We start from the raw sequence: 12,527 nt of genomic DNA, 5'->3' as shown, positions 1-12,527 counted from the left end.
TGTTGGTTTACAATTTTGAAGGTGATTGTTGGTGATGACAGTTATTAGTTTTACGAACAATTCATTTTATGTGAGTTGTGTCATATCTTTTTTTAATTCACATTTCATATTAAACTAAAGTCTGCCTGAGAGTTTCATGACTATCAGTTCTACTAAAAATGTAATTTGGGATAAATAAGTTCTCGCCCATTTTCCAAGGTTTTATTTGCGAAGTTGCATATAGGGCTTTTCTAATTCATTGGTTAATAATAGCATTTTAAAATATTGCATATCTTCCTCGAGTGTGTATTCAAACTGTATTTTTGTGTGTTACCAAAATTAATACAAAGAGGCCTACTTTCAGCCATGGTTAAGTGTGCGTGTGTCTGGAGCCTTTATTTATAATAAAAAGTAGACCCCTTGTGGTTACAAAGGGAAATAGAAGCTTAGCGCACAGAGTGGGAGGCGGCAACCTGACCGACAATCACAGACTCCTCAGTTGTTTGTTCTGATCGGAGGAAGACATCAAGGAGCCGCAGGACGAAAAAAATGGAAGATGAGAGCAAGATGAAGATGAAGGAGAGATTTGGCCTGAGGCGGGACATCTTTAAGGAGTTCCTGGCGGAATTTCTGGGGACATTTGTCCTGATAGTGAGTACCTCCCTCTGCACCTGTCATCCAGCTTAAACAGCCGCTTTAAAGCTTGGAACCAGTATGCTAATTATGTGTCAAACTGAGTCTATTGGGACTCTGGCTGCTGTCTCTCATGTCTCTATTAACACATTATATTCTGGGAATAACAGACTTTCTCTTTGATGTGCTGCAGCTGTAATTTGCTCCTGACAATCATAACAAGATGTGACTGATGTGGGACTGTTTTTTCTTCCTCACAACTCCTCCAGAAGTGCATTGCAACATAAAAGATGAATCATTTTAATGTGTAATAAGTCATTGTCTTGTTAGTAAGGAGGTTATGAAAAACAAATGAACATGGGATTAGATTAATTATAGCAAATTCTCACATTGCAATACAGAGTATTATAACTGTTTTTCAGTTTTTTGATAATTCCTTGCCAATAATAATCCCTGCTTTTTAGTTATTCATGTCATAGTAATGTTAATTTCTTATTCTGCACTGTCCTTACCTCCACCTCCTGCCACATCTCCACTTAAATGCCTCAGATGCCACATCAAAAGAGGGATGCAGCTTCCATAATAGTCCTTTTTCATTTTTGGACCCTGCTCTGCTCCCAACATTTGTTTTGGATGTAATTACTCCTCCCTTTGTCCTAATAAGTGGGGGATTCATTATTTTTATTTGCAGGCTCCAAGTAGGACAAATTGTCTGTGGCAGTAGGAGGCTGGTGGCGGATAAGAGGACAAGAGGGGTAGTGTTAATGCCGCTTATAATTGGAATAATTAAAAACAATGAGTCTTTCTACCTCTTTGTGTTTTGTTCTTGTGTCCCAGCTCTTTGGATGTGGTTCAGTGGCCCAGACGGTGCTGAGTAGAGGGGCTCTCGGGGAGCCTTTGACCATCCACATTGGTTTCACTCTGGGAGTCATGATGGCCGTCTACATGGCAGGGGGGGTGTCAGGTAAAAATAGCAACATGCACAGCTCACATTCATTACAATACAAAATCATCTAATTTCTCAAATATGGCTACTAATGTTTATTTGCAGAATCAACACATTTGTTGTTTAATCAGTCATTAATAGATCTGCAAATTGTTAAATGGCAAGTTTGTAAAGATCTAGGGTGACATTTATATAATACTTTCAAAAATGTTCAGTTAACAGTTATATAAATGAGGGCACATATACAAATTCTCACAATTAAGAAGCTGGATCAAAGTGACGTTTTTTGGCCCGGTTGCTTAAAAATGGTTATCAATAGTCATTTCCGCAGCTTTCTAGAAATGAAATGATGAAAGAATAACAAGGAAAAAATTCAATTTTTTTCATTTTGGCCAACAAAAAGCTGCAAACAGGCCGGTAACAAAGGTCGTCTCACAGTATTTGTCTGTGGCAGAGACGCAGTCTTTGGTCATGGATGTCTGTCCGTCTCTTTGCTCTTAAAGCAACAGCAATGATTGGCGATGTGATGGCCTTGAAGACCAGAGTATACTTGTATTATGGACTTCCAGTGTGACATAATAGAGAGCATTCAATAGCAACCTCTTTTCTGGTCTATAAGGCAAGATTTACTGACACTAATGGAGTGTATGTTGATACCTTGTTGTATTACCGTCTTCAATGGGCTGATTTTCAGAGCAAATCAGGGCGCTTAAGTTGTAGAGATTTTGTGTCCTGATGTCCAAATGGGACTTTTTCAGGTACATTCCTCCAGGATTACAGCAAGAAGAGCCCTCTGTGTGTTGCCAGCAGTGACAAAGACAGAAAGGTATAGCTGTTAAATGTCACAGTGCTTACCATACGCTTGCTGAGCCAAAATGGTGAGAATCCATTAATCAGCCATCAAGGGATACATTATGTCGAAGGTTGCATTTTGTGCGGGCTTCATGGACTGTTGTGAGGTAATTTCCATTACTGCTGGGACATGAAAACTCATCATCAAAGAGAGATCGAGCATTTTTTCTCTCCTGTCATGTCTGTTAAACATGAAGTTACAGCCAGCAGACAGTTAGCTTAGCATAGAGACTAAAACAGGGTAATGCAATACCACCGCCTCTAAAGCTAAATAATTAACATGTTACATTTGATCTGTTTAAGCTGTATAAAAAAAGGATACCTACCAATAAATATTATATAGAGCCATTTTCACAATAAAAAAAAAACAAGATATAACATGCCAATAGAAAGCTTTAGAGGCACTGGTTATTGGATTTCATTTTTTTGTAATTTTTTTGTCATCAAAGCTGTAGCTCCGTTTCCAGTTTTCTAAGCTCTCCCGGGTCCAACTACATGTTCACCCACAGATATTAAAGAGTGGTATCCATATTCTCATCTGACGATCTGCAAGAAAGCGAGTTAGCAAGTATCCACATTTTTGTATCTATTCCTTTCAAAACTTAAAATGTCTGTGCTATACAGACTTTTGAGTTTGACTGAACAGTCTCACAATGAAACATATTCTCCTGTTATGTGTTTTTTTAAAGCATGTTTTGAAACCCCCAATGATTTAGGGGGAACTAATATATTTCTTGTGTTTGAAGAGATTTGCAAATATATAATTGAGAAATATAACCATAGAGGATGGGGAAAATCATGGAAGCACTTCCAGTCTATCTTGTTGAGGATGGATGGCTGTTGTTGGAGGTCTCTGACTTTCTTGTGCTACATGTTTAATGAGAAGAGTAGTAAAGCTTCAGAGGAATCGCTGCAAAGCCTGATGACACGGAGGTTAATATATGGAGAGATTTTGCTGCATGACTGGGCCATTCAGCCCCGGGGTCCACAGCTCAGTGGGAAGCTTCTGTCCAACGACATCTCTGAAGATGATCGTAGGTATTGGACTAATGAGCTTTACTGGGGCATGGGTCTCTGGAGAGGAGGAGGGTCAGGTGTGACAAGCCTGGCTTACTAGGCTTCCCTGGCAGGGAGGCCCCATAAGAGAAGAAAACACAATTGTTTTCACTTTGTAGTCTCAGATTTTAGATGACAGTGTACCGTAAGTGTGACACATCATGGTCACTCTAATGACCTGCAGTCTACGTGTGCCTTAAGCAGATTCAGGCAGATTATGTCAGATGCAATTCAGGCAGGCCGGTCTGGCTGGTTGTCGTGGTCAGTGTTTGTGAACAGGACGGGGAGATTAAGAATGGGCGCATGGCTGATACCCCCAATGGTGTTAACCCCGGCGAGGTCAAAGCCAAGATCCCAGAGTGTTAAATAAATGACCCCACACTGTCATCACAGCCTCGTAACATTTGGCTGGAATGTGTTCAAACACACCTCTGAAGAACAATGCAGATTCTGACGGCACACAAACCCAGTGCTCTTTGTTTGAAAATATCCTGGAAGTTTTGAATGAATGAGCTGTGGAGGGTTTGACAACAGGCGCTAAATGATCAGACAGCCTTTGTTTTAATCCACTGAACTCAATTTACTTTACCTCAGAAATGAAGACGTGAAGTTTAAAATGCGCGGCTAAATCATCCTTCTCAGCTTGGTCACAGCTGTTTATCATTTGATTCAGAGTTGAAACAATTAGTGAATGAATCAATAGGTCAATCCACAGAAAAATAAACCTGACTATCATTTAAAGGAGATTACACATTTACACATCAAAGGATTTAGGGAGTACTACTGCTTAAGTGAAAGAAATACTTTAATAAAGCTGCAGGAAATCAATTAAATTGCCTCAATTAATCCCACTTGAAGATGAAAACAACAACTTTGAAAATGAACAACATTTTGAGTTGGTTAGTTGAAAGAAGATTACCATCATCGGCAGCTAAATCTAATTGTAGGAAATGTGGAAGCAAAGTTTTGAAAATAAAGATAAAAGCTTGAGATCATTTCTCTAGCAAAAATACGAAATAATTGCTGGTTTCTACACTTATCAAAGGTGATAATGTACTGCTTTTAAGTGATATAACAAATAATAAAAGATGTTTCCATATTCCTCCTTTCCTGTCGTATTGATAAAAAATCATTTAAAGAGTAATTGTTAATGGAAATAATCGGAATTTCCCCCTTTGTTTTATAAATAAAAAAAATATTAAGTACTTTCGGTCACCTCCAGTTGTTGTTGTTGTTGTTGCTGATGTTGTTAATATTGTGTGTTTTTCTTTGTTGCAGGAGCCCACCTGAACCCTGCAGTCTCTCTGGCCATGGTGATCCTGGGGAAGCTTCATATTAAGAAGTTCCCTGTGTATGTGCTGGCACAATTCCTGGGGGCTTTTGCTGGATCCTGTGCTGTCTATGGGTTGTACTATGGTGGGTCGTGTAAATGTATAAATGATGTCACTAGAAGAACACTGTCAGAAAGGATTACTTGATTATCAGGATAATCTTTTTCTAAAGAGACCCAGAACTGCGTCGACTCTGAAACAAAGTCAAGTTATATGTCTAATTTCACAAGAGAACTCCCTGTATGTTGTATTGTATATAAAACACAAATATAATATTGTTAGTAAAACTTGATTTTCTTTTCCATAGATGCTTTGATGGAATATACCGATGGAGAATTTGCTGTTACTGGTGTAAATGCCACAGCCAACATATTTGCATCGTATCCTGCAAAACATCTCTCTGTCCTAAATGGGTTTGTTGATCAGGTAAGGCTTAAGATTGACGTGCATTTTAATAGTAATCCCCCCTGAAGATGAACCATACACCTATATGGAATATAACACAATGACCAGTTTAGCATAAACTGCCTGAAGACATGACATAATTATGTTTTGAATGAGTTTTATTTGAAATTATTGATGTCAGAGTGATTTTCCAACAGGATTCTCTGTACATTGGGATTACTAGAGCAGACAGAGATGTACATTTAGTGCAGTCATGGATGATCGTAAAGCGTAAATGGACATGGGAGTTGTTTGCTGATGAATAAACAATTCTGCTCTGATGCTAAGAATAACTCCCATCTGTTCTGAAGAGATGAGAATGTTAGTTTATGTATTTGTGAGCACATCATTGGTCTGATGGGTATTTATTTTCTTTTGATAATATTTCAAATGAAATATTATCAAAATAAATATTATATATAGGATTAACAGGCATTTCTGATTATCAGAAACATTCATTGTTAACATTTAGTTGTAATATAAAGTTATTACCAGACCTGCCAATTAAATCAAGAAGAAGTAAAGAGGGATATTTGGTAATGGGAATTCGAATCGCAGACAGTTTGCCTTAAGTGGTCCAATTAGATTGAATATAAGTTTTAGATAATTCTGTATGTTTACATGTGAGATGTAGAGCCATATGGGGCTGTGTAGTAAAGCTGCCTTATACAGACTGAAACCAGGGGAAGAGGAAAGCCCCATAATAAGCTTAGACACATAGGGCAGGGGTCACCAGAGCAAATTAGGTAAATCAACAACAACAACCAAACAACCTCAGCAACAACAACAACAACAACAACAACAACAACAACAACTACGAAGAGAGTCATTTCCTATGCTCCTTTATGTCTTGGACTTGAATGTTGTGAATATACCTGAAGTTATGCCCGATGCTTTTGTGTTTAAGGTGATTGCCACAGCCGCTCTGATCCTGTGCATCCTGGCCATCACCGACAAGAGGAACATTGGTGCTCCTAAAGGCATGGAGCCTCTGTGCATCGGCCTCATCATCATGGCCATCGGGGTGTCCATGGGTCTGAACTGCGGATATCCCATCAACCCGGCACGGGACCTCGGACCCCGGTTCTTCACAGCTGTGGCCGGGTGGGGGATGGACGTATTCAGGTACTTTTACTGCCTGATAAACAAAAATCTACCTGTCATCACCCCCGAAAAACACATGTCTTTGCAAAACGACAAACACAAAACATGGAGTCTTAGTTCCTAATCTAGAGTCCATTATTTACTGCAGCTCTCTCAGCAGGGCCTGAGGCTACTGTAGATGGGTTATGTAAGAAACTGCATTTAACCAAGTGGCTGCTCTCTTCTACACCACATCAAGAGAGCGTTTGTAGCACCATCTCTGATCTCTTGACAATCTGAATTAATATTTCATAGACCATTCGTGTTTTTCCGGCATTCTGAAAAAGGGCTTTAGGATTTGAGTGAACAGGGAGAGATTCCATGCACATAAATATTCAATGCTTCATTACTAGTGGCATCATTTATGTTACTAAGTCTCTTTTTCTTCATATGACCAGAGGTACGGTATTTAATGTTATTCCTATTTTATATACCAAGCTATTTTGTTTATATACAAAGTCTCACTTTTAACTGATAGATGACAACATTTGCTCGATCACTTCAACTCTAAAACAAACCGCATTTTGATCAACAAAAAGGAAAATATCCCACACCAAATTTGCCCCTCTAATGTCCCCAAGTTGTACATTTCAGGTTCCTTCTGCACATTGCAAACAAGAGAGAGTCCAATTTTTACTTTGGACTTTGTCAAGAATGCAAACAAAGCTCTTCATGTATATACACCAAATGGCTCGCAACAGCAGACTGTGTATACTTTGCTCCTACAGGATACTACAGTAGCTGGAACATTTCCAACATCTGCAAACACATATGGATAAGAAAAGTTGTATGACCTCGTCAGTGACTGTGCAGGGCCAACATGTTGTTCAAATGTTCTTCCTGAGGTCAAGTCTCATTTCCAGTATCTTGATTCAAGCTTTAATTACCACTGAGTTTGATCCCGTTAAAAGTTGGAAAGCATTTATCACGTTGCCTTTTTCTGAGGATTACAACGTGGTCGGGGGCTCTTTGCCAGTTGTCTTTTATCCAAAATCGTTGTGACCATGGTGAAGCAAGTTTACTGTAGCAACCAAAAATATCAGCGCTGGTAGAATTTCACGAGTTTATCTCGTCCAGCCTTGGCACCTTTCCAAAGAGGAGCTTTCTCACTAACCGATTAACTCTGCCAGTGACATACTGTAGGCTCAGAGCGCCCAGATCACGTTTATTTTCTATTTACTTACTTCCACAGATGTAATAGTGTGGTACTTGCTGAGAACAATATCTTGTCTTCTGCTGAAAAGACTAGTACCAGAATGCCTCTGAGGTGCTCAAAATATGTTCTCCGTCTGCCCTTTTACAGAAATACTACCTCAGGAATTGGATTTATTTTACTCATATGTTGTCATAACTAGATTGATGCTGTTTCTGTCATTACCCTTAAAGCCCTGTTTGTCTCTGGCCAAAAGTGTGCATTCGACAACTGACAAACAATCAAGTTGGAGAATGTGTAGCCTTCCAACGAAGTACAGAATACAGCTTGGATAATTATGCAGTTTTCTTATGAAGGCAGTTGTTTTAATTCTAATAATAGTATTAGTTTAATTTACCTTATTTGGCTTGATAACATAACATAAAGTGGTTGAATGCAAACATAGGTCCTGCTATGGGAAATATACTGTTGCTCTCAGGCTGTCACAGTTGTAACTATGACCAGATGGCTTATATAACTAGATATATAGAAAGATTGCTTTAATGCACATAATGTAAGCCCTTGGTGCCATCGGGTGTATGTCATGCAAGTGTGTGCTAAATCTCACGTAATCTTTTACATTTATTATGCACATATAGCGGCTTCAAAAGCATGCAGATCCATTGGAGAGCGGCACTTGGCTCCATATAAAGTTCACATGGCGTCAATGTGACCCACTGTCTCCTGGCCTGATCATCTTAACTGTGGCCTTAGATTAAAGTCTGTAATCCAGCTGCTTCCCTCTCAAGTGTACTTCCCGAACGCGTACAGAATAGAAAGATGAGCCAGCTGGGATGCTTGTTTAGTTTCAGGGCGGTGTTTCATCTCTGTTAACTGAATCCCTCTCACCTAAAGGCTCCTAACGGCCACATTGACCAGCAGCCCTCTGATCTCTGTCAGAGGTCAGGGAGAGTGAGCATGAGGACACATGCAATCAGTCTATCACTCAGAACTCCTTAAGACTGTAATCCTGGATAACACGCGTCCTGTAGGGTGATACTGACATAAACAGATTGGAGAAGCCGTGTGAATCGTTTCATTTAAACTGTACCTCAGCATTAGACCTACAAAGATTGGGGGATTTGCAAAGGACAGATTAAAAAAGCATGGTTAAAAGTAAAGCAGAGTTGTCTGATACGAGTCACGCTGAATCTTAGATTTCCCAAAATGTAACTCGAATTGGTCTTTCATTATGTAGGGTAACGCAACTATGTTTGAGATCCAAGTTACAACATGATGAATTGTTTGTTGTTCTTTTGTTGATAAAACTAAACCGACATGGGTGCTTTGTCAGCAGAAGTGTATTTAAGAGTTATTAGAAGACTAGTTTGATATTTGATAAATAAGCTAATAAGCTAATTTGTGTTCTCGAATGGAGTATGATCAGAGTACGAGTATCAGGGAAATACGGTCAAAATAAAGCTATGGACAGCCTTCTGTTAGCTAAGCACAAAGAGCACTGACTTCAGTAAGTGACTTTGACTAACCTAAAAGTAGTCCGCAAACTGATCAACTGTAAACGTGCAATTTTAATGCTTTGGGTTTTTGTAAATATTAAACAAACCGGGGAAAAGGATAGCTGTCTACTTGCTGCAATCTCCCAAAATGTCCAACTATTCCTTGTCAATGCATGGTATTTTTAAACTTGGCAAGAAGACTCAGTGTTTGAATGGTAAAGATTTAAGATTATAATGTTTAAATAGTGCAAGTTTTAGTGTAAATTATATAAAATTCATTGCTAAATTGTATTTTGTCATTACTGATATGTGTTGGTCCTCTCTACAGAGCCGGAGGGTGCTGGTGGTGGATCCCAGTGGCAGGACCCATGGTGGGCGGAGCCGTCGGAGCAGGTGTTTACTTCCTGTTCATTGAGCTGCACCACCCCCAGCCTGAAAAACTGGACGAGAAAAATGCCCAGGACCAATATGAAATAATAACTATGAGTTAAAATTTTAAATAAAGGTTGCAAAGCAAAGCAACCACACTGATTCAACAACTCATTTTCACACTCAGAAAGCAAAAAATTGTTTAAAAAATAAATGTAAAGTTAGTGTTTTAACACAAAACATGCACCTGACTACACAATTTTATAGTCATATATAAAATATGCAAAATGTTTTATAAAGCCTTTCTTTTGTAGAAAATCTGGTCTGCTTTAGGTTCCAAGTTTATTTGCCTCTGGCTCTTTCATATATCAAAAATATTAATCAGATTATTTTTAGATACCAAGTTTAAACTACCTGAAATGAGAACCTATGGAGATTTCTTATCATTTGCCAAGTTTTCTGTACAGCATTTTGATTTTTGCTATCGTCTACCCAACAAACAAGGGCATTAAATATATGTAGCACCTATGAAACAGTTGATTGGTAATTTATATTACTTTAGCCAATATCTTACAGTTATGTGTTTAGTGGAGTGACTTCCTTATTCCGTTTCACTTCACCCCTTGCTTATGCGTTAAAAGAGTGGGATTGATTGCTTTATCTTTCTTGCAGAATTGTAATTTTTGTAACACATTTATGAAGAAAATACAGCCTTAAAGGATTGTTTGGCATTGCTTACTTATCATTCATCTTCATAATTTTGTGTCACACAAACTTCTGTTATTTTGCTGTTTTACAAATTGACAGACACCCTTGATATTGAACAGCCATAATTTCACATGAGACATGTAAATGTCTGCTTTCTGCAAAGATATTTATTTTGTTTCCAGCAGAAGCTTTTGCAGAAGTCACTGAGATCCTTGATGGATTGTGTCAGTGCACTTGCTGTATCAGGGGCAATATGCACACACTGACTGTATCTGTTTACATTTAAAACTCTTCTGAGGTCAGGTAAAAGGACACTGATTCAAAATGTATGAGATGAACATGCATTTGTACATACACTAATTGTAAAACTGTTTTGCATTGCACTGAATGTCTTTTTACAACACAGGCACTTGTTTGGCAACGTGACAATCCCTTACATTTAATTAGCTAGATTTACATTTGAGAAAGAGAAAAATGTGAACAAAGTCAGAGGAATAACTATTATACTTTTGCCCCTGTATGTGTCCTACGTTTGAATAAGAGTAAGTAAGCATGTATGTGTCCTACGTTTGAATAAGAGTAAGTAAGCATGTATGTGTCCTACGTTTGAATAAGAGTAAGTAAGCATGTTTGATAAGATGTTGAAGGTGAAGTTAAGTATATTATGCATCTCACTGTTGCAAACTTTGTCGTCAGTACTTCGGTCCTGAGTATTCAGCCAGTCAGAACACTAGATTTTAATCTTTTTTTTTTTGTTGGTGTTGCTTATTTGATTTTTATAAAATAAATCTGTATGAATAAACAATTTTTTTCAGTGTATCTCAAGGTTGAATAAAGTTTGTGCAAATGATTTGTGGGTCCATATTTATTATGTATATCTTTAAAACATTAAAACGCACACACACACACACACACACACACACACACACACACACACACACACACACACACACACACACACACACACACACACACACACACACACACACACACACACACAACAAGAAAGAATACGGGCAGAAAGTGCAGCAGAAAAAACATTAACATTTAAAACAAGCAGAATGAACAAAAGCTTACGTATCTTCATTTAGAATAGATGCAGAATGTATTTTTGCAGTTCAATGGCTCCGAGGCTCTCCCAGAGTGCATCCTCTCTCTGACTTGAATAATAACAGCTTGCCATAATAATGGACCACACTCCTATTACACTACAGCAGAGAATTATACTCTTAATTGTGTGTCCTCAGTCTGAAAATGGTTGATTAATTATGATAGTTCTCTTAGTATTGTATTTCATTTGTCTGAACTGGATACACTGTTCTATTTGTGTTTATTTGTTAATGAAGCAGTGATTGGCTGCAACAACGGCATGCAGAGACACAGAAGCATGCACACACACTCACACATTAACACAGTACTTGGAAAAGCAAGGGTCCATCATGTTTGCTCTTTTAAACTGTTCCTCTGCAGTTTCTACTCTCTAGCTGTGTACTGAAATGAGGCTTTAAAGAACAACACATTTTAAAATAGTATTCTGTTCATGCTTAATGTAGCACACAGAAGAGGACAATCACTGAAGCCTGAATGATAGAAGCTGTGTGTGTGTGTGTGTGTGTGTGTGTGTGTGTGTGTGTGTGTGTGTGTGTGTGTGTGTGTGTGTGTGTGTGTGTGTGTGTGTGTGTGTGTGTGTGTGTGTGTGTGTGTGTGTGTGTGTGTGTGTGTGTGTGTGTGTGTGTGTGTGTGTGTGTGTGTGTGTGTCTGACAGTGTTTTAATTCTGATGTTAATGTCAATTGGAAATCAGAAGACATTTTTTTTATTTCAGAGTTATACAGAAAAGTCAACTGACATTTTCTTATTTCTTACAGGGTTGCTTTGGTTACTTTCTGAACATTACCATGCAGAAAATCGTCAAAACAAGCAGACAGAAATAGACAAAAGTATTTTATGCTTAAAATGTGTGAAATTAAATGTTCTGTGACGGCCTCCATGACCGTTGCGTGACCCTTAACCTTTAGGGTTCATACACTTTTTCACCAATGATTTGCAATGACTTTTCCATGACTTCTCAATGACCTTTACCTCATTTTCCATGACCAAAAAAAAATTACCACTGAAAATGGTTTATTTTAACATGGAACAGGAAAATAAGGTCTGCATATGAAACATGTTGTGCCTATCTAAAACAAATCAAATAGTAGGCTTACTAGCTTCTACACGCTAAAGCAACTGTAGTCAGGGAGGCAAACTCATCAGGTATGAAAAAGGTGACAAGGATCCGAGCCCCCCGACCCCACGGAATATCGGCTTTAAAATGAGGAATAACAGAGGATTTTAGCAGTCAGAACAACTAAAGCAGCAGTGTTAATAAGAACAGAAACACCAAAGAGTCACATCTAGTAGAAATATATAAAAGCAT

General features: G+C 38.4%; 1 protein-coding gene across 1 annotated transcript; it reads left to right on the top strand.

The window, feature by feature from the left end:
* Positions 1 to 508: 508 nt before the first annotated feature.
* On the top strand, positions 509 to 9,524 carry aqp9b (aquaporin 9b). Its single transcript, XM_034107720.1, has 6 exons — positions 509 to 630; positions 1,450 to 1,576; positions 4,745 to 4,882; positions 5,105 to 5,223; positions 6,149 to 6,366; positions 9,362 to 9,524. Exons 1-6 carry the CDS (start codon positions 529 to 531, stop codon positions 9,522 to 9,524), a joined length of 867 nt encoding a protein of 288 aa, XP_033963611.1. The 5' UTR covers positions 509 to 528.
* The last annotated feature ends 3,003 nt before the right edge of the window (positions 9,525 to 12,527 follow it).

Source organism: Pseudochaenichthys georgianus, chromosome 3 (genome assembly GCF_902827115.2).
Source record: "Pseudochaenichthys georgianus chromosome 3, fPseGeo1.2, whole genome shotgun sequence".
NCBI classification, from domain to species: Eukaryota; Metazoa; Chordata; class Actinopteri; order Perciformes; family Channichthyidae; genus Pseudochaenichthys; species Pseudochaenichthys georgianus.
The sequence above is the reverse complement of the archived record's forward strand: the minus strand, read 5'-3'. Positions and strand labels throughout refer to the sequence as shown.

Bases quoted from the DNA above. Each gene is read 5' to 3' on its own strand.
- aqp9b (XM_034107720.1), top strand. From the start codon at position 529: ATGGAAGATGAGAGCAAGATGAAGATGAAGGAGAGATTTGGCCTGAGG. The intron at 4,883-5,104 runs GTGGGTCGTGTA...TCTTTTCCATAG, and splicing joins TGTCTATGGGTTGTACTATG to ATGCTTTGATGGAATATACC. The intron at 6,367-9,361 runs GTACTTTTACTG...TCCTCTCTACAG, and splicing joins TGGGGGATGGACGTATTCAG to AGCCGGAGGGTGCTGGTGGT.